This window comes from Thamnophis elegans, chromosome 1, assembly GCF_009769535.1.
Source record: "Thamnophis elegans isolate rThaEle1 chromosome 1, rThaEle1.pri, whole genome shotgun sequence".
NCBI lineage: Eukaryota > Metazoa > Chordata > Lepidosauria > Squamata > Colubridae > Thamnophis > Thamnophis elegans.
Genome location: NC_045541.1, coordinates 167,111,298 through 167,137,253, shown reverse-complemented (window position 1 = coordinate 167,137,253; position 25,956 = coordinate 167,111,298). Strand labels below are relative to the sequence as shown.

Below are 25,956 nucleotides of genomic sequence, written 5' to 3'. Positions count from 1 at the left end.
CTGGAAGTCTTTAAGAAGAAGTTGGATAACCATTTGTCTGAAGTGGTGTAGGGTTTCCTAGCTAAGCAGGAGGTTGGACTAGAACAGTGTTTCTCAACCTTGGCAACTTGAAGATGTCTGGACTTCAACTCCCAGAATTCCCCAGCCAGCATTTGCTGGCTGGGGAATTCTGGGAGTTGAAGTCCGGACATCTTCAAGTTGCCAAGGTTGAGAAACACTGGACTAGAAGACCTGCAAGGTCCCTTCCAACTATTCTATTCTATTCTATTCTATTCTATTCTATTCTATTCTATTCTATTCTATTCTATTCTATTCCATTCTATTCCATTCTATTCCATTCTATTCCATTCCATTCCATTCCCTTCCAATCCACTCCAGCCCCAGAATTCCTGTCAGCCTGGCTGGGAAATTTTGGGACTTGAAGTTGCCAAGGGTTGCCTAGAGTGAACACCTTCGCACTGTCTTCTTCCAGCATGGCAGCCTGAGTTCCCAACTCAGGATTTTCTAAAGATCCCCCGTTCGATTGCTACGCAAGACTGAGCTGAGCTTGACTTATCCGGAGACACCCCAAATTCAGAAATCCCACCGAGCCTTAGCCAAGAAGGGGCGCGCAACCCCGGAGCCAAAGCGCAAAGGAGCCAAAGCGCACGTGGGCGGGGCGAGAGGGTCGTGCTCAGGGGGGAAAAAAACAGAAGAAGAGGCGGAGCCTCTGCGGAGGGGGCGGAGCCTCCGCGGAGGGGGCGGGTCCTGAGAGTTGATTAAACCTCCGGCGCGCTGGAACGAGCGAGCAGGACTCCTCCGACCGTTGAAGCTGAAGGTGGGTCGATGCGGGTCTTCTTGCGCTAAGCTGCAGCCGCTCGGGGTGCCTTGCCTGGGGTGGGGTGGGGAAGGAGGACGGGCACCTGGCCCTTCAGGTAGAGGAGCGGCGGCGGCGGCGCCGGCGCCTCCTTTTCCGCTCAGCCTTTTGTCCTCCTGCTTTAAATGGCCCGAGGCAAGCGGGCAACTGGAGCAAGAGCCCGAAAAGGAGCCGATTCGGGTCGGGAGGAGGCGGCGGGCGGGCGGGCGGCATTTCCCCGGTGTCTCCCTCCAGCCTTTGGCGTTACCTGGCCGCTTGAAAGACAGGAAAAGCGGAGGGGGTGGGTGGGTGTGTCTAGTGACTGGGGGAAGGAGGAAGGGCCGGCCAAGGAAAGCGGGGATCTCGGTGCAGGAACCCCGTTGCTGTTCTGCCTGTCTCCCTTAAGGACTCCGCCGGCCGCCACCTGCGGGAGACACCCCGCCTTCCCAAAGACTCTTCTCCCCAAGTGTCCCTTGTCACGCCTCCCTTTAACTTTTCCCCACTTTATTCTCTGAAGGAGAGAGGAGAGAGGGAAGCAAGGTGGCGCAGTGGTTAAATGCAGCACTGCAGGCTACTGCTAGATCAGCAGGTCAGCGGTTCAAATCTCACCGGCTCAGGGTTGACTCAGCCTTCCATCCTTCCGAGGTGGGTAAAATGAGGACCCAGATTGTTGGGGGCAATATGCTGACTCTCTGTAAACCGCTTAGAGAGACCTGAAAGGCCTATGAAGCGGTATATAAGTCTACTGCTATTGCTATTGCTATTGCAGAGGTGAGGAATAGCAATAGCAATAGCAGTTAGACTTATATACCGCTTCATAGGGCTTTCAGCCCTCTCTAAGCGGTTTACAGAGTCAGCATATCGCCCCCAACAATCTGGGTCCTCATTTTACCCACCTCGGAAGGATGGAAGGCTGAGTCAACCCTGAGCCGGTGAGATTTGAACAGCCGAACTGCAGAACTGCAGTCAGCTGAAGTAGCCTGCAGTGCTGCATTTAACCACTGTGCCACCTCGGAAAAGAGAAGGAGAAGAGGAAGGGGAAGTAGAGAAGAGGAAGGAGAGGAGGGATGAAGAAAGTAGTGAGGAGAAGGAGGAGGGAGGGAGGGGGAGGGGACGGAGGGTTGTTGCAGAACTAGGTATAATATGGTGTATGGAAATCGGAAGAGCAAATGAGAATGGTGGTTGGTAGATGGTGAGAGGAACTGACATAATATTGGATAATATATAATAGTGTTATGATGTAATGGTATACTTGTGGATATTTATATGAATAAATAAAAAACTCAAAAAAAATCAGAAGGGATTTCTCTCACCTGCCATTTCCTGTCATTATAGTAAAACTATAGTTTTTCAAACCTAGGATTCCCATAGAGAAGACTTGCTTGTGGGGTCTTTGTATAACAGCAGCTCTTAGACTTATGTACCACTTCACAGTGCTTTAAATCCCTCTCTAAGCGGTTTCCAGAGTCAGCCTATTGTCCCCCCCCCCCCCCAAACATTCTGGGTTCTCATTTTACCCACCTGCGATGGAAGGAAGGCCGAGTCAACCTTCAGCCTGGTGAGATTTGAACTGCCAAATTGCAGGCAGCCTGCAGTACTGCACTCTGACCACTGCGCCACCGCACTATAGGTTCCTGGGAAGGCCTTAAGCAGCCTAGTCTGAGATGGACTCCTTGTTTAGCCCTTTAGTCCTTGTCAGCAAAAGAACTGTGCAAGCTGCTTGCCCTCCAGAGAGGCATCTTGCCTTTCCAGCTGAACAGAATAGTAACTTAAAAATCTTTGTCCAATTTTAACTCAGGGAGAGAGTTAAAACTCTGACTAACTTGGTTATTCCCATCCTTCCTGATCCAGCACAAACATGGCAACATCATTTGTAGTGGACAGCCCAGATGTGAAGTACACTCAGGAGTTCATTGAGGCTAAGTACACCTATGACACAGTACAGGTCTTCCAAGAGAATGGTGTCACCAAGGTAAGTGGCTTTTCTTTGTTGGAAAAAAAAAACCAAGGCAGTTTGTGCTTTAAATAAGAAAATACACAATTAAAGTCAGTTAAAGCAGTCAAATTCAGCTTTGCCAGTGCTGGGTGGGGGATTATGAGAGATCCACTCCTGGAAGGTACTGGGGGGTGGGGGGACTAATAGCCAAATCATTCGATGATGAGGAAGAGGATGGTAGCAATAAATCCTCTTGAGTTGTTATATATCCAACCAGCACTGTTGTTAGAAGGGAATACTGACAAGCTCTGCTGAACTTCACATTTTGCTGAAATGTGAAAGAGGTTTTAGGGGGGAAATCATCAATGAGACATGAGGGGCTGATGTAAAAGGAGCAGGTAACACTAAACCAGTGGTAATATGGCTGAAAAAGTAGAAAAAAGATGGCACAGAATATTCTGGAAAAAAGAGAGTAGAATAGAATTTTTTATTGGCCATGTGTGATTGGACACACAAGGAATTTGTCTTCAGGTCATAAGCTCTGAGGGTACATAAAAGCTATAAGTGATAAATCATGATCATAGTCATCATAAATACATTCATCATAAATCATAAGATACAATACTTAGTGATAGTGATTGTCATAGGATACTAAATAAGCAATTGGCATAAATCATAATAGGAAAGTAAATACATAATATAAATCATAAAGGTACAAGCAACAAAATTATGGTCAAAAGTAGAAAAAGAAATAGGTAATAGGAAGGATGAGAAGAATAATAGTAATTCAGTCTTAGTAAATTGGTGGCAGAGAGGAATTGTGAACAAGAATTCAGATTGCAACAGTCGATTGCCTATCTTAGATGCCTGAGTATAAATAAAGTATAGAACAGTGTTTCTCAACCTTGGCAACTTGAAGATGTCCGGACTTCAACTCCCAGAATTCCCCAGGCAGCATTCGCGAATGCTGGCTGGGGAATTCTGGGAGTTGAAGTCTGGACATCTTCAAGTTGCCAAGGTTGAGAAACACTGGTATAGAATCAAACAGGAAAAACACTCCAGGAGCTTTTAAAGCTTTTAAATAGATCTTATACTACATTAAGACCCAAAAGAATCATAGATACCACCTGTTCTTCATCAATGGGTGAAGAGGAAGACAACCTTTTTTTTCAAGTGGAGTGAAATAAAATAAAATTTGCAATGAAAGTCTTAGGGGTGGGTGGAGAGGGTTTGCCAGAACCACCAATATTAGGAATAGATATATGATCCAGCTTGTAGGGAAGAAACTGAAAGTAGCCTGGGATGATAGGTTTACAAGACCCCTGGTTCCAAACTGCCCAATGAGAAGGCAAAGCGTGGGAAAGGTCTTGAAAACTGGAAAGCAGAGATAAGGGGAACAGAAAGAAAACATACAAGGAACTGTAAAGACCAGACATCTGGCTGAGAAATAAGAATAAGAGGCTAGTAGTATAAAGGGCAGAGATGAAAGAAGAGGCCTGAATGTCATCCTTCCCTGTTTTCTTTCACTTACTGGCTTTAGGCCTCTTATGTTGCCCACTGTTTATAAAGCTTAAGCTAGGTCAGAAAGCTTCCAGACATTCCACTTGCTTGGGAAATAAACTCCTGGAATGCTTGTAAGTTGACTTCTTTGATAAAATAGAGAGGCTGGTGGTCCCTATTTTGTCAAAGAAACCAACTTGCAAGCATTCCATCTGGAGGGGTGGATGTTATAGTGACCCTGAGAACAGGAGATTGTTTCTTGGAGCAAATACAGAATTTGGGAAGGGATTTCGAAGGTAATTAGGGGACCCTAAAGTCCTTAGCAAAGCAGCAACAAAGGTCATCTGGGAATGTGTTCTGCCTTCCTATTGGTGCCTCAGTTAACCTGACTGCAATAAAATCTGCACGTATCATTTCTGAATGGAAGCAGACAGCTTAGTCAGAGGAACTAAGCACCTCCTGCACAGTCTCAAGCATTGCTCAAGTGCAGGAGTTTTGTTAGCAAGGAGAAGAGAATGTGGGTGACTGAGAGGGAATCTACTGTCAGGATTAAGTATGAAGTAATCTATGATCCATTGGAATTTTGAGCTGTTATTCTAGCCATTCACCTAAATTAGTGTTTCTCAACTTGAGCAACCTTAAGTCTGTGGACTTCAATTCCCAGAATCCCCACAGCCAGAAGGCCAGTTAGGGAATTCTGGGAATTGAAGTCCACACACTTTAATGTCACCAAGATTAAGGATCACTGGTCTAAATAACAGCAAATGATATAGGCATGGAAATAAGAATGATTTTCACCTAAGGCCACATCAATTAAATCAAATAGATGGTAAATATACAAATATTTGTTGGAGGTGCAAGAAAGAGGTTGGGACATATAAACATATGGGGTGGGATTGTGATAGTGCACAAAAAAATATGGGGCATGGTGTTTAGAGAAATTAGAGCACTGTTGGATGTGAATCTAGAGATGTCACTGCGGATTGCATTATTGTTGCTGGTGGAAAAACGGGATATAAATGAAACAAAAAAAGAATTGATTGTAAATTAGATGGGGACGAAATTGGGATATTCAAAGAAATGAGTGGTATAATGAAATTTGGAGTATGGCAGCAAATGATAAGTTAACAACAGAAATTAAACTTAAAAAGGGATGATTAAAGTAAATAATTATAATGAAATATGGGGGTGGGATTTTAAAAAAATGGAAGGCATTTTTGGTGGAAGGCAAAGGGAATAAACCTACTCAAGAATGTATGTTTTGGAGGGTATAAGGGCACAATTGGAATATATTGTATATCTAAGAAATAAAAGGGGAAGAAAAAAGAAAAGGTCTCCAGGGGGTGGAGGTGCATTTTAATATGTTTTTCCCCCTTTTTCTTTTGTCTTCCTTTTTTTGTATTCAGTTGTATATGTACTGTTTGTATTATTTGTGTTTAAAAGAAATACGGTACAAAAAAAAAGGAATGTTTTTCTGTTTTGGAGTTAGCATAACTTGCTGAGTCCTTCCATCGTCACTGAGCTTCTGATCTCACAAGGTTCCTATGGTGGGTTGTCTCCACAGGTCAAGCCAATTTCTACTGATCTCACTTTCCGCACAGGCCTGCGGGTCCCCAAGCTGGGTGTGATGCTTGTTGGCTGGGGGGGAAACAATGGCACCACAGTGACTGCTGCTGTTTTGGCCAATAGGTTGAGTCTCTCTTGGATGACCAAGAGGGGTCAACAGGTAAGTGAGCCACTTGGATTCTTGGTTATATGTATCATGTTTTCTGAGAGGGACTTAAATTGTGAGCGAGAAAACTAGTTTATAAATCTCCAAAGTCTAATGAATATTTAGCGCCATCTTTCTCCTAGTTACAGGGGTGTCCAAACTTGGGAACTTTAGTGAGAGGCTTCTCCAGACCACACATAAACATTATGGAATATTCTACCAAGGTTTCATAAACAGCATTTAATGGGTTCGGCAAAATATCCTACCCTAGCATTTGGGGTGACTATGTTGCTCAATTTTAGTGAGAGATTTTTTAAAAAGAAAATATTTACAGTTTTTATACCCCCAAAATTTTTGAGTTCAAGTAGTTTGGGACCATTTTTTCTCCCATCTTTCCTGAATATCAGAGTGAATAAATATATGGATCTTCCTTTTTTAAAGATGTGTAATATTTCTCTTTTCAGGAAGAGAAACAGAATTTTGTGTATTAGAATCTTATGTACTTAACATTGTATATAAAGGAATGTTTCTATATTTCACGACCAGCAGGAAAGATGGGAAGCTAGTAGGGTAACTTGTAAAAAGATAAATGTTACATATTAATCATTCATTTCTCTAGTATTCATAAGTTCTGAATATATCCTTGCCTGGACAATGGAAGAACCTTAGTTTTATGGGGGAGGGGAGATATAAAGATCATCTCTTAAATTTGTGCTAAACATGACTTGGAGGACTTGAAAGATGATAATTTAGGCAGGAGAAAATAATAGGGTATGATGCTCAAATATAAAGTGAAATCTTAGTAGGCTTATGAGGACCACATATTTTCCCATTAACATTTTCCTAAATGTTTCTATATCTATATCGTATCTGTCCGTCCGTCCATCCATCCATCCATCCATCCACATACACACACAAATGTGTGTGTTATGTGTGTGTGTTCCAGCATAACTCTGGAATTCCTTGAGCAATTTCAACCAAATTTGGTACACAGATGACTTACTCTTAACACCTCTTAACACTACTCGGGATGTGTGTTCTGTTAAGAAACAGCCTGTTGTGCCTTAAAATAGATTCTACTGTACTGTCGTAAAATGGCTTCTACTGTACAGTGCAGTGGAGTTGCCATGGTAACAGCTTCACAGTACTCCACAAGGGGGCTTTCTCTGGTAAGGGGGAAAATCCAATATTAGAAATTATGTTTGGACTGGACATTCCCCGCCCTCTATAAATAAATACCTGGGCAACGCCGGGTTATTGGCTAGTTGTGTATAAGAGCCAGTTTGGTCTAAGAAGACACCAGGCCAGAAACTGGGAGACTGTGAGTTCTAGTCCCTCCTTAGGCTACTTCAGCTGTCTGCAGTTCAGCGGTTCAGCGGTTCAAATCTCACCGGCTCAGGGTTGACTCAGCCTTCCATCCTTCCGAGGTGGGTAAAATGAGGACCCGGATTGTTGGGGGCAATATGCTGACTCTCTGTAAACCGCTTAGAGAGGGCTGAAAGCCCTATGAAGCGGTATATAAGTCTACTGCTATTGCTATTGCTAAGGAAGGGGGCAGGTCACTTTGGACAGTCATCCTATTTCAGCCCTAGGAAGGAGGCAGTGGCAAATCAATTCTGAAAAGCCTTGCCAAGAAGGAGTAGTGACTACTAAGCAATAGCCAGAAATCAATGCTGATTTGAAGGCACCCCCAAATGGTGTGTAACCTGGTGGGCTATCTAGGATGCTTTAATTTGGATTCTGGCTCCCAGGAGCAGGCTGGAGTCAATAGCAGCCCCTTCCAACTTTAGGCTTCCAAAATTTAATATAAAAAGCAAGTGGTCCATGCTGGATAAGGTCACTAGGTGGTTCTATTGAATGCTTCACTCTCTTTGCCCCATACTGATGTCTGGTCTCCCCACTTCTACCCCTTAGCATGCCAACTACTATGGCTCTCTTTTACAAGCATCCACAGTATGTCTTGGGACCGGTTCCTCTGGAGATGTCCATATTCCTTTCCGCGATATGCTTCCCATGGTACATCCCAATGATATTGTTTTTGATGGTAAGTGCTGGTTTGGAGGAAAAGAAATGTCAAGGGAAGGGGGTCTGCTTGCCTTCTTTTTAAAGTTGCATACCACATTTTTCGGACTATAAGACACACCGGAGTATAAGACACACCTTAGTTTTTGGGGAGGAAAATAAAAAAAAAGAAAATTCTGCCTCTGCCTACCAGCATCCATGGTATTCATCTGGCTAGCGTCCTGTCAGTGTGTGAGAGAGTTGAGGGCTGTTTGGAAACAAACAGTATTTGCTGTGTGAGCAACAAGGAAGGAGACAGCAAGGAGCCTGGGTGTGGCTTGTTCTGTACTAAAGCTGCAGGCTGTGCTGATATCTGAAACTAAAACTGAAAGTGAAACTTCTCTGCTGAACTACTTTTGGTATTGTATATGTACTTAATGTTTTACATATAAAGAGAAGTTATTGGATCCTGCTGAATCCATAACTTGTGTGTGCTTTCTGAATGTGATTGCTGCTGCAAACTCTGACATGTCCTTGCAGCAAATAGCGAGCAGCCGGGTCAGCTTCAGCACATTAATGCAGCCTGATTCAGCATGAGCAGCTGATTGGCCTCCCGGAATACCCCCCAATCAGCTGTTCCAGGCTGCAGGGATTGCCAGAGACCATCACCTCCTCTGTGCCTCGTGTTTTTGGCTACATTCGGTCTATAAGACGCACCCAAATTTTCACCCTCTTTTAGGGGTAGGAAAAAGTACATCTTATCCTCCGAAAAAATACGGTACTTTAATGGGGAGAACAGTCAAAGGAGGGTGGTCATAATTAAGGTACGGGCCTGACAATTAATGCCCAAAGTTATCCTGTGAGTAAGATGGGCAGCCAATACATTTTGAATTCCATCCTGCTAGGCTGGGACATTTCCTCCATGAATTTGGCCGATGCCATGCGCAGGGCTGAGGTCTTGGACTGGCCCCTTCAAGAACAGCTGCGGCCTTACATGGTGTGCTTGAAGCCTCGGCCTTCCATCTACATCCCGGATTTCATCGCTGCCAATCAGGGAGAAAGAGCTGACAACGTTCTGAGCGGAAGCAAGGCTGAGCAGGTGAGTAGAAGGCGTAAAGTTTCCAAGTTTAATAAAATTTGTATGCCGCCCACTCCCATTGGGACTCTGGGCGGCTCACAACAAGACAAAGAAACATTTAAATTTAAAAATAGAAAATACAATATTAAAATTCCACATCATCCATACCGTCTAGCGGGGCTGGATATCAATCATCAGCCCCAGGCCTGCCGGAACAGCCAGGTCTTGACGGCTTTACGGAAGGCCGGGAGAGTGGTAAGGGTCCGGATCTCTGCGGGTAGATCGTTCCACAGGGCCGGTAAAGTTATTCAGGGCTTGGTCCTTGACCCATTTAGCACAATATTAATTTGTGCAGCAGGTAACAGAAGTCTGTTTTAAAAGGAACCCCTCTAACCTATGAGGTGAGATCCGTTTTTTTGTTTTGTCTTCCCCCTTAGTGCCGTTCTTCAAATAGGTAAGGCTAGGCTTAAAGACGACCTCGGTCAAAACTGGATTAGAGTCCAAACTGAATTAAATAGTTAGAATATTTCTGCAGTAAAAATACCATTTGGTTATTCTGAATAGCAATTTTGGGAAGTGTGCTTGGGGCACTTCCTTCAAGGCTTTGGGGGGAGGTATTTGTGGTTCAGCTTTTGCATTTCTGTCCAGCCTGCAGGTGCTTCCTATTGAGTCTCAAATCCTGGCAACAAGATGGACAGGCCCAAGCGGGTTTTGGGGGGAGAATTTGTATAGGGTTTAAGGGAGTGACCAGGTCAAAGTCACCCTCCTGGCTCACATGTCTAATGCAGGGATATAATTTAGATTTCCCTGCTCTGTCTAGTGCCATAACCATTAAAACCAGTGGTAGCGAGCTTTTCGACCCAGCATGTCAAAAATAATAATAATAAAAAAGCCTAGATCAGTGTTTCTCAACCTTGGCCACTTGAAGATGTCTGGACTTCAACTCCCAGAATTCCCCAGCCAGCATTCGCACCTGTTAATGCCCAGGCCTCAACTTCAGTTCTAGGACCACCTCTGCCATTTTAAAAGGCCGCCTTGCACCATCCTCAAGGACCACAAGGCTTGGGGAATGGTGCAGTTGCCACCCTGGCCCAGAGCTCCCCAGGACTTCCCCATGCACCACTTTCCTTCAGGCAGTGTTTTCTTCTGTTGACAGGCCCCTGAGGATGCTCCAGGTTACAGGAGGCCCTCGCTCTTGAAGTGGAGGATGCTTTTCCGCAGCCTCTGAAAACCATGTGAAAGTGTGCTCCATTCTCGCATGAATTTTAAAGACTTTAGAGACGCCCAAGAGCACACTCCCTTCTTGTGCAGCCTCCACGACCTCTGGAAATCATGAGAGAATGGATGTGCTTTCCTGAATAGTTGTCATCAGGGGTTGGTGAATGCTGGCAATGCCCCCTTTGACACACATGTCACAGGTTCGCGACCACTGCAAAGTGACTTCCCAGCCTACATAAGAGATGATTTTTGAAGGGGTGCCTTCAAGTCAATTTTTGACTCATGACAAATGCCTGGATTAATTCCATTTTCTTGGCAAGGTTTTTCGGAAGTAGTTAACGATCGCTTCCTTCCTAGGACTGAGAGAATCTGACTGGCCCAGGGTAACCCAGCTGGCTTTGTGCCTAAAGCAGGACTAGATTTCAGAAACTCCCAGTTTTTAGCCTCAGGCCTTAATTCCTACACCAAAATGGCTCTCCTAGTTATGCACGTTTTCAGTGAGCTTGCAAAGCAGATCGAGAACTGAAGGGTCATTTTTCACCTTAAAGATACTTTTATCTAAAGCTTTTGGAGATTAAACTTGGCATATCTGCCACTCTTCACGAATATGTTCTAGGAGTACAACATAGCTGTCTAATTCCCCCCCTCCCCAATTAAACTAGGAAGCTGCCTTGGGCCATCTAGCCTAATATCCTCTCCATCAGTTTCCAGGCAGTCTCTGTGGTCCCATTTCAGCAAAAGGCCTTCCCCATCAGTTGCTGCTGGAAATTACTTCCTTGGAAATTGCTGGCATTGTTAAGCATGAACAGAAATTAAAAAAATGAGGATGCGAATGTTACAGTAGTATTATATATAATCTAAATTGTCTAGATTAGTTAAATCCCAATTTATTTACTTTTATCCAGGGCTTTCCCCAAGTGGGCGGTATATAGCGCATATTATCTTACTCATCTTGGATGTTACCTTCTAATTTCAGATGGGGAGAAAGTGGTTTATTAAAGGCTGTTGGATCATTTGAACTGGTAATTTCTCACATTAGATCCTGCTTATTTGCACCCATATTTATGGGTAGTTTTATTTATTTCTTTAGCGAATTTATATTGCCACCCTTTCAGTGACTCTAGGTGGCTTACAAACAGTAATAGTTGTTTGTGATGCATCCAGGATATTTTTTTATAAAGGCTGGCTTAAGTGTCTTGATTAGGAATCTGGTGTGACCATCTGGAATGAGTTCTTTGTGAGAAGCAGCAATGCAACTGCTCATTCATTGTTTGTAGTAAACATCTGACATTTTGCTTTCATATTTTATCCTCCAAAGATGGCTCGGATTCGCCATGATATCCAGGACTTCAAGAAATCCAGTGGGGTGGAGAAGGTGATTGTCCTCTGGACGGCCAACACTGAACGCGTCTGTGAAATCCATCCTGGAGTGAATGATACAGCTAGCAATTTACTCCAAGCAATTGAGGTGAGATATGGGTGCATTTGTTTCCTTGCTCCTTTCATCCAGTATTGGCTCTTCTTGTTCCTTTAAATCGGGGGTGTCAAACTGGCGGCCCATGGGCCAGATGCCACGCCCACCCTGGCTCCGCAAAGACAAAAAGGTCACGATGCGTCACGTGACAACGATCGAGTTTGACACCCGTGTTTTAAATGTATATTCCTTTTCTTTAACTTGAACTTTCGTTTTTAGAGATGTTGCATTGAGATTAGGCACCGAAGTGTTACACATCTAAACCAGTTTAAAACTTCTTGTTCTTGTTTATTTGCCTTCTCCTCTCCACTCCCATCCCATCCCATATGACATATGAGCCAGGCTTTTAATGAGAGTATATTTATTTGTATGTTTTCTCAACTACTTGACTATGCTAGGAAAGTTAATGCTTTGAAAAACCAACTTATAATTGTGGTGTAAGTATGTCCCAGATATCACCTACTTTACGCTTTAGCTTTGGCACCATAATTAAGATAAAGACTTTTCAGAAAGAACAAGCAATAGGCCAAATTTTAAAGGGACACATTTGTAGCAAAGGCTGAGGGAGAGAAATGTTCAGCTTTAATTAACTGTGATTACCTTGTGCAGCCGTGTCCAATCCAGTCCCCCTCACCCCACCAAATGTATGGGTATTACAATTTCCAATATCCTCAAACTAACTGAGAATTTGCAATTGCATTACAACTTTTTCATTTCATCAAAAATAATTGTATTATCCACTTTTCCTTAAACATATTTGATGTTTTGGTTTAAGTGAGATACGTGAACCTAGCCACTGTAATAATACAATAGCAGAGTCGGAAGGGACCTTGGAGGTCTTCTAGTCCAACCCCCTGCCTAGGTAGGAAACCCTATACCGTTTCAGAAAAATGGCTATCCAACATCTTCTTAAAGACTTCCAGTGTTGGGGCATTCACAACTTCTGGAGGCAAGCTGTTCCACTGATTAATTGTTCTAACTGTCAGGAAATTTCTCCTCAGTTCTAAGTTGCTTCTCTCCTTGATTAGTTTCCACCCATTGCTTCTTGTTCTACCCTCAGGTACCTTGGAGAATAGTTTGACTCCCTCTTCTTTGTGGCAACCCCTGAGATATTGGAAGACTGCTATCATGTCTCCCCTAGTCCTTCTTTTCATTAAACTAGACATACCCAGTTCCTGCAATCGTTCCTCATATGTTTTAGCCTCCAGTCCCCTAATCCTCTTTGTTGCTCTTCTCTGCACTCTTTCTAGAGTCTCCACATCTTTTTTACATCGTGCTGACCAAAACTGAATGCAGTATTCCAAGTGTGGCCTTACCAAGGCATTATAAAGTGGTATTAACACTTCACGTGATCTTGATTCTATCCCTCTGTTTATACAGCCTAGAACTGTGTTGGGTTTTTTGGCAGCTGCTGCACACTGTAGTCAATAATAGCTCATGGTTGACCTTATGAATGAACCCAGCCAGTTCTAGTTGGTATCTTGGCTTAGTACAATGTGGGAACCAACTATTCTGTATCTCAGGCCTCCTTCCTCCATTGCCCTGTTCTGTGTTTTCACTAATTTATAGACATTTCCAACATCTGCAAAGTTCAATAGTTCATTGAAGATGTGGGTCTCTGTGAGCTAAAGGGCAGAAGAGAAGGTCTAATCTTTCAGGCCTCCTGACTAACTGTTGACCTCTTGATGTTTTTCCCCAGGCTGGCCTGGAGGTTTCTCCTTCTACACTCTTCGCTGTGGCAAGTATCCTGGAAGGTTGTACCTACATCAATGGCTCCCCCCAAAACACCTTTGTGCCAGGAGTTATTGAGCTTGCTATGCAGCGGGGAGTCTTTATAGCCGGAGACGATTTCAAATCTGGTCAGACAAAGCTCAAGTCAGTCCTGGTGGACTTCCTCATCAGCTCTGGCATTAAGGTGAGTGACAATGGGAAAGGGCATGCCCTTGGATGTGCTGGTTATTCTGTAAGATTGGGTAATACGTGGCCTCCCACAAGTGGTGCAATTCCCGCTTCCAATAACCCAAGACCTCCCAACTTATGAAGGATGCTGGGAACAGTAGTTTATTAACACGGGCAGGGGTGGGTTTCAGGCAGTTCGCAGCGGTCCCCGCGAACCGGTTGGTCGGCGAACCCGGAAGTAAGTAACCTCTGGGAACGCCGAAGGATCCACCCGCCTGCCCGCGTTTCTTACCCGGTTTTGACGAGTTCTGTGCTTCCACGCATGCGCAGAACGCATACAGCGCCTGCACGATCCTCCAGGAGCAGCTGGAGCATAGCACAGGCGCTAGTACGCATGCGTGCACTGCGCGCGTGCACGAGGACGCCGCCGGCCCCGTTCCAACCGAACCGGTTGGAACGGGGCGAGAAACCCACCCCTGCACAGGGGGGTGGCATAGATTTTTCCACCTTTGCTGTAACTTTAGTACAGGTAGTTTTCGGCCTACAATCACGGCAACTATGGGACAGGTACTTTTATGGCCTTTATAATACTCCTCCAGCTGTCATGAATAGATGCATCCCCCCCTCCAGTTGTGGCTGCATGTCAGACGCTTGGCAACCAAACAGGGCTTATTGTTTTGGGGTTGCCGGGTAGCTGCTCCCTTGCGAACTGGCTCTCGAAGAGTCGGGCACAGCCTCAGGGGCGAAGCAGCCATGAGGTGACCAAGCTCACGAGTAGCCGCCCGGTAAACTCCCTCTCCAGCCGGGCAGAGCGCCATTCACTGACCTAGGGGGTATCCCTAAGGCGCCAAGCCAGGTGGGGCTCTGCCTGCTCCCCAGTTCCCGTGGCTTAACACATTAGGGATCCCACCCCCCAGGTCAGTGCCTGGAGCTCTTCCCGGCTGGAGAAGGGGGTTGCGCGAGCATCTGTTCCGCCCCCAGCAGGCATGCCTCCTAGCTTCAACATGTCCGGGGCCAGCTCTTCCTGCAGCCGCCGCCGCCGCACTCTGAGCATAATGTCTTCTCTGGTTCTAAACTCCAAAACTCGGCTGCGGAGTCTTCCAGCAGCGGCCGCTCTAGGAGTGCGCTCTATGGTTGTGGACTGGCTGCTGCAGGGAGAGCTGGTCCCAGACATGTTGAGGCTAGGAGGCATGCCTGCTGGGAGTGGAACAGGCGCTCGCGCAACCCCCTTCTCCAGCCGGGCAGAGCTCCATGCACTGACCTAGGGGGAATTCCTAATGTGCCAAGCCGCAGAGCTGGGGAGTGAGCAGAGCGCCACGTGGCTTGGCGCCTTAGAGATACCCCCTAGGTCAGTGAATGGCGCTCTGCCCGGCTGGAGAGGGGGTTTGCCGGGTGGCTGCTCATGAGCTTGGTCACCTCATGGCTGCTTCGCCCCCGAGGTTGTGCCTGGCTCTTCAGGAGCCAGTTTGCAAGGGAGCAGCCTACATGGGGCTGCCCTTGAAGAGTGTTCGGAGACTGCAGTTGGTCCAGAATGCAGCCGTGCGAACAATATCAGGTGTACCTCGGTACACCCGTGTTACACCTATCCTCCGCGAGCTGCACTGGCTCCCTATTAGTCTCCGGACGCGCTACAAAGTGCTGGTGATTACCTTTAAGGCCCTACATGGCACTGGACCACGATATCTGAGAGACCGTCTCCTGCTACACACCTCCCACCGTCCGATAAGAACTCACAGGTTAGGCTTCCTCCGGGTGCCATCAGCCAGACAATGCCGACTGGCGACCACTCGGGGGAGAGCCTTTTCTGTAGCTGCTCCGGCTCTGTGGAACGAGCTACCAACAGAGATCCGGACCCTTCCCACCCTTGCGGCCTTCCAAAAAGCCACCAAAACCTGGCTGTTCCGGCAGGCCTGGAGTTGCTGATTCAAATCAGGTTCAACCCCCAATTAAACCGGATGTATGTTGTGTTTTTAATACTGTTTGTATTCTCCCCTTGTGTGTTGTTTTATTTCATTCGTATTTGTAAGCCGCCCTGAGTCACCTGGGATTGGGCGGCATATAAACCCATTAAATTGCGAAATTGCGCAGCCGCCTGCAACTCCCCCCTCTGGCCAGGCAGAACGCCACTCCCCAACTTAGCAGTATCCCGAAGGCGCCAAGCAATGTGAGCACCTTTCTCCCCCCACCCTCCCGGATCCTGCGGCTTGGCACCTTCAGGATACCGCTATGTTGGTGAGCGGTGCTCTGCCTGGCCGGAGGCAGGGGGGTTGTCCAGGGGGATAATGTTCAGGGGTGGGCTTATATTTTTGCCCATGTGAAAAATGTGGTAAGGCTTTAGTTTCAGGACAGGTCGTATTTTCAGGAAAACACAGTAGGCCGAAGACTACCTTACCTGTATGATCTCTACTGGTACCACTTTACCCATTTTCATAATCAAGCAACAATTCACAGGCTCTGGGTAAAAAAAACAGGAAGCTCCATGAACATTAGATAAATATGTTCTTCATAATGCCAATTGCTGCTTCTGTAATATTTTGTAATTGTGTGCGAACTTCAAGACCTCCAGAAAGTTCTTAAAATTTATACCAATTTCAAATAGAACAAATCCAGAGTGTGGCGGCTTATGAATCTCTGGTTGACCATGGAGAGTTTTTTTCCATGCTGATATCTGTGGTGGCGTGGCGCAGTGGTAAGAATGAAGAATTTACAGGCTAACTCTGCCAACTGCAAGCAGTTCAATTCTTACTGGCTCAAGGTTGACTCAGCCTTCCATCCTTCCGAGGTGGGTAAAATGAGGACCTAGATTGTTGGGAGCAATAGACCGACTCTGCAAACCGTTTAGAGAGGCCTGTAAAGTATTGTGAAGCACTATATAGACTATATTGCCAAAAGTATTCGCTCACCCATCCACATAATCAGATTCAGTTGTGAGCGAATACTTTTGGCAATATAGTGCAAGTGCTACTGCTACCCTCCTGAGGCATTGGATTACCGTTCCCATCCTCTGCAGTTACATTGCCCTTTGGCTAAATTCGGGGCGAGGGGTGTGATAGGCCAACACATATGGAAGGGGTTGTTTCAAGGCAGACGACTTCCCATCTGAGATGGAAACCTTTCCCTTTTAGTAAGTGAAATTCAGGAATGGTAGAAAAGCTGGAGAAAGATTAACAAAAGTCTACAAATGACCATGGGAGATCTCTGGCCTCAGGTATCCCTTCCCTTAAAATCTGTGTGCAAAGATAAGGGGGCTCTGTAACTTGATCTCAAAGGGAATGCAAATGCCATTCCTCCAAAGACGAAGAAAAGGATCTAATCCCCCAAAATGAACTGAGGAAGCATGAAAGTAAGCAGTCGTTGCTTTGAAATATGTGCATGATTGGAGTAGCACCCTTTCCGCCTCCCAAAAGCTAAGGACTAGAAACCTTGCATTTGCAGCAACTGCTCTTTTCTTCCTTACAGCCAGTCTCCATTGTTAGCTACAACCACCTGGGCAACAACGATGGGAGGAACCTGTCCGCAGCAGCTCAGTTCCGCGCCAAGGAAATTTCCAAGAGCAACGTGGTGGACGACATGGTGAAGTCGAACCCCATCCTATACGGACCAGGGGAATATCCTGATCACTGCGTGAGTGGGAAGCAGTGGTGTGGTTTGGGGCACAACTGTGGGCCAATCCAGTTGTGTGCACGGGGTGCATATTGGGGGTGCTAATCTTTTTTGGCTGCAAGGGATTATTTACTTATTGCTTGCTCATAAATACCGCTGCACGCTCCCCAGACAGGTGGTGATCAAGTACGTGCCCTACCTCGGTGACAGCAAGCGGGCACTAGATGAATATACGTCGGAGATCGCTTTGGGGGGGACCAACACCATCGTCACTCACAATACGTGCGAGGTGAGTACAAAGCTCTAGGATTCCACGTGAGGCAAACAGGTTCTATAGTGGAGAGGAGGTTACGGATTATTTTTTCCCGGCAAGAGATCGTAAGGGAGGTGCATGGAAGGAGGTGTTCCATTTCTTGCTTAGCTCACAGGCAAGGCTTAACTGCCAATTCCGAATGTAGGAAATTGGTGCGTCTTCCTACACTTTGGGGTTGAAGGAATGATTTACTTGGGACGACCTTCAGAGTTGCATTTCTGGTACGTTCCGCAGGATTCCTTACTGGCTGCTCCCATAATTTTGGACTTGATCATTCTGGCTGAACTCTGCCAACGGATCCAGGTGGGCATAGGAGATGCCAAGCCGGAGCGCCTTCACAGCGTCTTGTCCCTCTTGAGCTTCCTCTGCAAGGCTCCCCTTGTTCCTAAAGGAGCTCCAGTGGTCAACGCACTCTTCCGTCAACGGGCTGCCATTGAGAACCTATTCAGGTAACGGCAACCTTCTTGGATCAACCTCCTGCATCTGGATTGCGCTTCAGTGGAAATCTGTACTTTCTCTGCATACTACTCCCCTTTATTTACCAAATTCAGGTACCACCCATCCCACTCTGAGTGATTCTGGGTGGTGTACAGCTAAAAAAAACACAACTGATTTTAAGCTAGTTGAGGCTTAATTAAAGAGTATGGAAGGTGCACTCTGGTTACATAGGTTCAATCCCAACTGCCCTTTGTTACCAAAAGGAGCATTTTCTATTTTTTATTCACAATTCTGAACCTCCTATCTCCCGCAAAGAGTTGTGAAGGTAACCATAGCAACTCCTGAATTTGTTTGACTGGGCCTGCTGAGAAATGTGTTCAAGTCACCATGGTAACCCTGCACATTTCTTCTTAGTAGGTCTCTGGTTTCTCTCTTTTCAGGCCCCTCCATTAGCCCCTAAACCCATTAACTTTAACTCCAAATGTAGCACTCTGTTCCCACGTGTTTGTCTGAGACAGACAACAGCCCTCCTGTTTTCCCCAAGGACCCGATACCTGGAGGTAGTCCCCTCCAGACAGATTTGTGTTTAGTTGTCATGGTTACTAGTTGCTGTTACATCTACTTTTGTGAACTTACCCAATTTCTGTAAAGCCAGAAAGCCCTGTTTTATGGCAGAGTTCCTTAAAGTCTGTGTTACTCCTCAGCCATAGATTTCCCAGCCAACAGTTTTAATTCATGGTCCTCCCTCGAGTTGTGTATGCAGGAGAAACCCCCCCTTTCTTTCCTTCATGGTATCAGCCTGTCTCCTTGTGACTAAAGATTTAAAACCTGTGTGTCTGTGTGTGTTTGGGGGAGGGGGTGGGTGAGTGCTTGCAAGGAAGGTATATTATTAACCTGCTGGCTTTTTTCCCTTTCTTCCACAGGGCCTGCGTGGGGCTCCCACCTCAAAACCACATGCAGCTGGAGTACAAGACCCAGAGACTGTGGGGCTGTGCAAAGCATGGCCATTCCCCTGTGCCCCCAGGTTGGGTAGCCACTCCTAGAAAGGCAGCCCCCCACATGAATGGTTTTGTGGATCCCATTGAAAGCAATGGCCTCCCAGACCACAGTGCCCACCGCCGCTTAACTGACCTGCCAAATTAGAAGCCCACAGCATGCTCTACTACTAGTCAACACTGTATGGTAACCAGACCAGATTTACAACTTGGACTGTCTGCCTCTTTGATACACACCCACCGCCCCAAAATCCCTTTTTTTTTGTATTTGGTTACTTATATTTTTATGTAGTAGTGACAAAGCTGTATGTTCAAGATAGACAAAATACCTTCTTTTACTGTGTTCTTTACCTGTTATGAATGAAATTCAATTTGAATGCTTGAATGTCTGAAATAAAATGTGACTGTAGTTGTATCTTTCATCTAGCTCAGAAATTTAGATTTATTTGGCTATCCTTTTTTTAATGGTGACATTGGAATAAATAGATTGAAAGACGAGAGGACCTGGTTACTTTGTGATATCAACCTCGAACCTTCCATTGTCAGCTAAGAAGGCTACCTCAACCCCTTCTGGCCTACACATCTCTCTGGTTTTTACAATCTATGGAAAAGTAATACATCCTGTAAATGGCAACTAGGGGAAAAAAAACATCTGGAGAAGGTTTTTGTTGTTGCTAGGACCTGACAGCAACTTGCTAGCACGTTTTTTTTAAAAGGAATCTTGATGTGGAACCAAGCTGATCTCAGGATGGCTAAATACAGCTTCAGTATTAAGAAATAGTGTCCCTTTGATGATTAGAACAGGAAGGAAGGAAGGGTTTCTTGGCTATCCAGGGGGATCTGGCTGGATCTTTGCTGCAGTAGAAAGAGATTTTATTCAATTTATTCTTGCTCTGCCCTACCAATGCCTCTGTACTCCAACTGAAAACGAGTTGCTAGGATTCAAACAAGAAAAACATGTGATCTTCCTGTAGGAGGCTTGCTGCTGGCATCTGGCCACCAGATGTTGGCTTAGTTGAATCTTGGATTTCATCTTAGCAGTGTAAGGGTTTTGTCCCCTGAGGGAAGATAATAGATTGTTCTGCTTGCTGAATAGGGAAAAACAAACCACTTGTAGACTTTTTTTTTTCTTAAAAAAATCCAAATTACATTTATTGATGCAAGTTTTCTCATTGGAAACCTTAAAAATTCAATGACTTCCTCCAAAAATGGTATTTTATTTACACAGAATAACAATGAAAAAAAAAGCCCAAGCTGAATGCTGTAATTCCTTTGGATCTGGATTGAGGCAGGAAATTTGCTTTCTTTCCCGTTCTTTGAATTTGTGCAGAAGCTGACCCCAAACCCAGAAAAAAGGAGCAGAGTCAAACATTTCTCCCCAATATTCTTTTTACAACCGCACAAAAGCTGTGAAACCCCAACACTTCAAAAGTGTTAAGATGTTATGAATATGAATTTGATTCATTTTTTTCTGGACGCAAATTAATTTGCTTCTGTTTCTACATGACTCGTAACTTTAAAACTATGATATTTTAGATATAAAATTTTGCTCTAGCTTTTTGCATATTGTTTTTCCTTGCCTACATTTTTGTTGTTTTCCTTTCAATTTGGGTGGGGAAAAAAGAAGCTATATTACAACATTTTGAGATGCAGAAATATCCCCTCCCAAACAATTCTGACTTGTTGAGACTTGTGAATTTGATAAGATACCGACTGAGGACGTTTATTCCCCAGCCCACAGATCTAGGTTAAGTTCAGAAGGAAGCTTTGTACCAAATGGGAATATACAATCCAAATCCTCAAATCTTTACATAGAAATCATTTGCTATTAAAAGAATCACACATATCCCAGAGTTTTGGGAGTGCTAAGTGTAAACATGGTTTTGGAAGTTACAGAGTAACCAGGCAGAAATGAGAACATGATGCGAAGAGCCCTCCCCGCCTTCTTGCTAAAATTCCTAGGGAGGAACGGATAGGATAACGAGCCTGTTTTTATATAAATTGTTGGGTGGGTGATAGATTTCTGCCTTTTTGCATTGCTACTATGGAATGTACCTGTTTCTCTTCAGGGTGGCATTAGAAACGGCACTGACATGAGTTCTTACGTTTCTGAAATGATGGTGGTGGGTGGGAGAGTGAGTCAGTATCCTATTCCAGTTATGCTGGAGAAAGGACTGCAAGCTGCATCCAAGGAGAGCTGGGAAGGATGCGATCAGCTAGAAATTGCTCTTACATTTATAGATTGTTTCTTTGTGCCCACCTAAATTCAGCTGCTGAAACCATAGGCTTGTGGGAAGAGGGGATCTTCCTGAAATAGTAATGGCCTCAGAGAGGTAAACCCATTCTAAATCTAGCTCTCTCATACTTGCATCTCTGTGGCCAGAGCTGTTCTCACATAAATGAAGCGAGCTTTGTGCCTGGTTTTTTTTATTTTTTAGTATAGTGTATAGCATTAGCCCATGTAAGAGGAACAAGGGCTGATGGGCTATAAAAAAAGCAGATGGTGAAGAATGGCATTTGAAAGAGCTCATTTGGGGGAGGGGGGGAATCCAGAACTAGCGTTTTCTTTTCAGAAAACCTAGAACTAGCAGATCTAAAGCAGGGAATGCAAAATCTGCAACCACTCAACGCCCCTTTAAAAGCTGTCCCTTCCTTTTAATTTTTAATATGCCTGGAGAGGGTAGTTTATCAGGGACATGGAAAGCCTACGTATCGTCTTCAGTTCGTTTGACTCAAAGGTAAATTAAGCTGAAATAGCTTTTGTTCCCACGTTTGTAGGTGACCTCTTCCAGCACGTCTCTCAGACTTCAAATCTAATTCAAGATTATGCTGATTTAGTTCAGTGGATAATAACACAGGCATCCATGCCTAATCACAATACCAAAGTATTTAGGAACATGAAAGACTAAAGGGCGAAGTTTGGGTCACGAGAGTACTGTACAACTACGTTCTTCATTTTCTCCCTTTGAATGCCTATGAATTGTAATGATCACTCATATCTAACCCAGCAAAACAGAATGACTCAGTTCTCTTTTGGCTGATCTCAAAGCCGAGATCTCAAATCCCAGTATTTTCTGGAAAAGTTAGGCCCTCGGGCATCTCAGCTTGCAGACTTGATGGGGATGATGACAATAATAAAGATGATGTCATTGTTCAGTCTGGTTCTGGATGCCACCACTTTTAAGAAACGAACTGGAATGAGTTCAAAGAAAGTAGGGGAAAGGTAGGCCCATTGGGCCAGGAACTGTAGGGACAACGGAGATGATCTTGAAGAAGACACAGAATAGCCCACAAAACAACCACAAATGCTGAAGCATGCATTAAGCCCAGGTAGGTGGGGAAGTATTAGAAAAAGATTCAGACTGGCTCCTCCTGGTATTGGAAGGATGGAAGGGAAAACATGGGCAGACTTGCAAAATCCTGTTAACTGTAGCCTGATCAGTAAAGTATAGTTTTAGTCTTCCTCTTTCTTGATCTTGCCTGCTGCTCATAGGCTTGATAGGAATTTTAGTCCTATGAGAAGAGACTGAAGGGAGTTGGGTGTGTTAAGCCTTCAGGGGAAAAAGCAAAGGAGGAAAGGGAAAAATATGATGGCACTCTTCAAGTACCACTAAAAGTCAAGACCTCTGTAGCTTGAATGAATTTAAGACCCAAGAAGACAAACTGGTTACATGTTTGAGTAAACTTTCTGCTGGAAGAGTCCTCTGATAATGAAGGAGAAAGTGGGCTCCCCTTGGCTTGAGCTCAAAAGCTGTCCAGCTATGATGGTGGCAAATCACCCATGCTTGGGCTGAGATTGGTACAGCTGGTTCTTAGGAAAAAAGGTGAGTAGGTTAGGCCCGCTTAGCACATGGATGTGAGACCTTCAGGACATTCCAGAACTATAGACTAGACTGGGAAGTCAACCCTCCCAGATGGCAAAGGCCAATCACTTTCACATTGTTGCCACTTTCACAATATAAACCTCAAAAGGATAGCCCCGTTCAGTCTTTCTCAAGGGCCAATTCATCTCCATCTATCACGGAGGATACACAAAGGTTGTGTCCCTTTGATAACACGTATAAGAACAGGCCAAATGATTAAATCTCTTCCAAAGCAGTGTATTCACTGACACATCCTTGAGTCCATGACTTTCTTCACAGGTCTTAGCTTTCAGCTCCCACCACCCAAAGTTGCTGGCTATAGATGGCAGGAATTGTAATAGGAAGTATCTGAAAGCTGACAGATGGGGGATTGACTTTTGAAGAAACAGTCAAAGGTGTATTTTATATTCTTGTTAATGTTGGGAAGAGATGGAGGTGTAGCCTTTTTTTTACAAGTCACTCACAGTGTTTCCCCTTTACCTTCTTAGCTGAAAGGGGTGGAAGACAGAACAGGGGAAATCTCTAATGTCCACCTCTGCCATAAAGTTCTCTTACAGCGCCAAGTTTCTTTTTCAGATACTGCTGGCAGGGGTGACAGAAAAGGCATGCCAGAGGTGTTCAAAACACCATATTTGAGAGAGAGAAATGAAAAAGGCTAAAAACATGATGCAGGGAAAAACACTAACTGCTATCCTAAATTTGTGTCTTTGCATAGCAACTAGTAGATCAGCTGGTGGCAGCATCTGGCTGACCTTGTCTAAGTTCGGAAGCTGTGCAGATTTTAATCTGGTTAATACCAGAATGGGAGACCACTAAGAAATCCCAAGGCTTTAGGAAGCTGAAAATACATCCCAGAAGAATGCAATGGCAAAATACTTCCATGCTATATTGCCAAGAAAACAACATGGAAATTTTTGTGAAGTCATCAGGAAACAAGCTCAAATTCACCTTGAGTTCAATATTAGGTATCTCTCCCCCCCCACCCCTCCAAATAGCATCTGGTACTACACAGTCTCTGTCAACCGATATGGGCAGAATCAAGAATACTTCCATGGAAGTCTGTGCAATTAGGAAACAATTTTGCTATATATATATATTTTCTAGCCCAATGAAGATAGGCAGGAAACCAAAGACATGAGAGAAGAGAGTCTCCCCATTCCTCAAAAACTTTTGCATTGGCAGTCAAGTCCACACACCTCCAAATTAATTCAAACATCTCGTGGCAGCCAATTTTCACCCACCTCTTCCCCATTTACTTCCCAAGCTCACCAAAAGGGGCTTTTTGTGTCTCCCTCTAGCCCTCCCACTGAACTTCCAAAACTCCGGAAGAGTCTTAGCCATGTTTCCTGATGCACATGCTTTCCCCCCAACTAATACCACCAGGTTTTAAGAACAGAGACCAAAACGAAGCTTTCCAAACTGTTCCTGCTACAATGCAGAATTTAAAAGTCCAAAGACGCACAGTAGACGATAGTCCCAATGTCCAATGGATCATCATAAACCCCTCGGGGTAAGGGATGCTGCAGTCCAGCAGGAGAGGATGCATCTCCCTGCCTTTCGTAACTGTCCGCTTGTGCAGCATATCAAACCTTCGGCTCTCCCACTTGATTAAGTGACCATTCTCACGCCACTACAGTTTATTGAGTACCAGTTAAAGAGGGCAGGTGGTGACCTGGGCGGGGATCAAAAGTCCAGACTGGGGGCAGGGGAGCTGAGACTAGCAATCAAGGGAAGCTGTTATTAAATACAGGGGGATTAAGACCCCTGGGGGGGGCCATCAGTCTGGCTCTTCTGGGACTGGGCATCCGGGCCGGGTCACACGCTCATAGTCATGCTGGGCGAATACTGGGGAGACAGATGGGAGACACCACAGCATTAGAGGAAGGGTCCGTCACGGAGGGGGGGCACCGGCCCCCTCTTCACACCTCTGACAGCTGCTGCTTCCAGCATGAGATGGCACTGTTAGCTGTTGGCACTGACAGCCCAGTCCGACCCTGCCACAGGGTGCCCCGCCCCCCACGTGCCCCCCGAGATCCCCGCCCCCTCCGCGGCCGCCGCTCCACGCAGGCCCTTACGCTCTCGCTTTGGAAGGGGTTTATGAAGCTGCTGCCCATCTCACTGCTGCTGTCGTCACGCGGGGTGCCCGGTGGGTTAGCTATGCTGGCCATGCTACCCGGGGAATTCTTGGGAATCAGAAATAAGAGAGAGAGAGGGGGGGGGAAAAAACAGGCAATTCACATCTGAGCCACGATTAGAACACATTCTCAGAGCTCTAGATAGCATCTTTCAAAAGGCATCGTGTGGAAAAGGTTGGCATTTTTTCTTTTTAAAAAGCCAGTTTAATTACAGGAAGTGCTCAACATACGAGCATAAGAGAGTCACAATGGTTGCAAAACAGGTTGATCACATGACCAAGCCAATTTTTCAACCTTTTTGGGAGGCAGTCAATAAACAAATCCTCGGTGGTTAAGTGGATCAATGGTTTTCTACGAGAGCAGTTTTTGGTAAAATTAGAAGCGGCAGTTTTGGGTCAAACTGTCATAAAATAGAGTCATGTGACACTAGGATGCTGCAAATGGCCATTTGCAATATTGCTAAGTGCCCAAAATTAAATCATGTTCAGGGAGATCCAACTACCAGAATAATGGGTTGTCTCTAAATGTAATAAATAAATAAATTTTAAATTTGGATCCTAAGTCCCCCCCTTTTTTTGGCTCGGTCGTAACTTCAAACAGTCGCTAAGTGAGTGGTTGTAAGTCAAGGACTACTTTTGATTCAGATAAGAATTGGCTCCAGAAAGACCCTTGTTCTCTCCCAAATACCAGTCCTTCAATGTTAGGCAAACTAATTACTGGGGAGGTCAACTGACTCTCTTTCTTCCGAAAGATAAAGATTCTACATTGAGAGGGGCCCACCGAGTAGATCTCATGCTCCCCTTTAAAGCCATATCATCGTTCCTGATCCCCTTCTAATCCCTTGGCTCCCCCAGAGCCTGTGGAAGTCCAGCTGGCCCCTCTGGAAGAGGACACCATGATGCAAATCCTTACCTTGGGCATCCCATCTATTTCACCTGGACCTGCAACAAGAAGGAC

At 45.2% G+C, this 25,956-nt stretch overlaps 2 protein-coding genes across 5 annotated transcripts in view; one reads left to right on the top strand and one right to left on the bottom strand.

The window, feature by feature from the left end:
• Positions 1-766: 766 nt before the first annotated feature.
• Positions 767-19,501, top strand: ISYNA1 (inositol-3-phosphate synthase 1). Its single transcript, XM_032238736.1, has 11 exons — positions 767-817; positions 2,687-2,807; positions 5,836-5,997; positions 7,897-8,026; positions 8,889-9,082; positions 11,598-11,747; positions 13,453-13,668; positions 17,112-17,276; positions 17,431-17,544; positions 17,803-18,017; positions 18,930-19,501. The coding sequence occupies exons 2-11, from the start codon at positions 2,694-2,696 to the stop codon at positions 19,147-19,149; spliced, it is 1,680 nt and encodes a 559-aa protein (XP_032094627.1). The 5' UTR covers positions 767-817; positions 2,687-2,693; the 3' UTR covers positions 19,150-19,501.
• A 1,108-nt stretch (positions 19,502-20,609) lies between these two features.
• Positions 20,610-25,956, bottom strand: part of SSBP4 (single stranded DNA binding protein 4) — a 64,965-nt gene continuing 59,618 nt past the window's right edge. For 2 of the 4 annotated variants that reach the window (XM_032238721.1, XM_032238728.1), the window contains exons 16-18: positions 25,912-25,940; positions 24,940-25,047; positions 20,610-24,709 (exon numbers count right to left, since the gene is read on the bottom strand). In XM_032238721.1, the coding sequence (XP_032094612.1) occupies positions 24,680-24,709; positions 24,940-25,047; positions 25,912-25,940 (167 nt within the window). In that variant the 3' untranslated portion in view covers positions 20,610-24,679. Of the gene's footprint in view, positions 25,048-25,911; positions 25,941-25,956 lie in introns of all 4 variants that reach the window. The other 2 variants (XM_032238706.1, XM_032238713.1) reach the window with 1 other exon arrangement.

Coding starts and splice junctions, on each gene's coding strand:
- ISYNA1 (XM_032238736.1), top strand. CDS start 2,694: ATGGCAACATCATTTGTAGTGGACAGCCCAGATGTGAAGTACACTCAG. Junction 8,027..8,888: donor CAATGATATTGTTTTTGATG/GTAAGTGCTGGT, acceptor CCATCCTGCTAG/GCTGGGACATTTCCTCCATG. Junction 17,277..17,430: donor GGGAATATCCTGATCACTGC/GTGAGTGGGAAG, acceptor CTCCCCAGACAG/GTGGTGATCAAGTACGTGCC.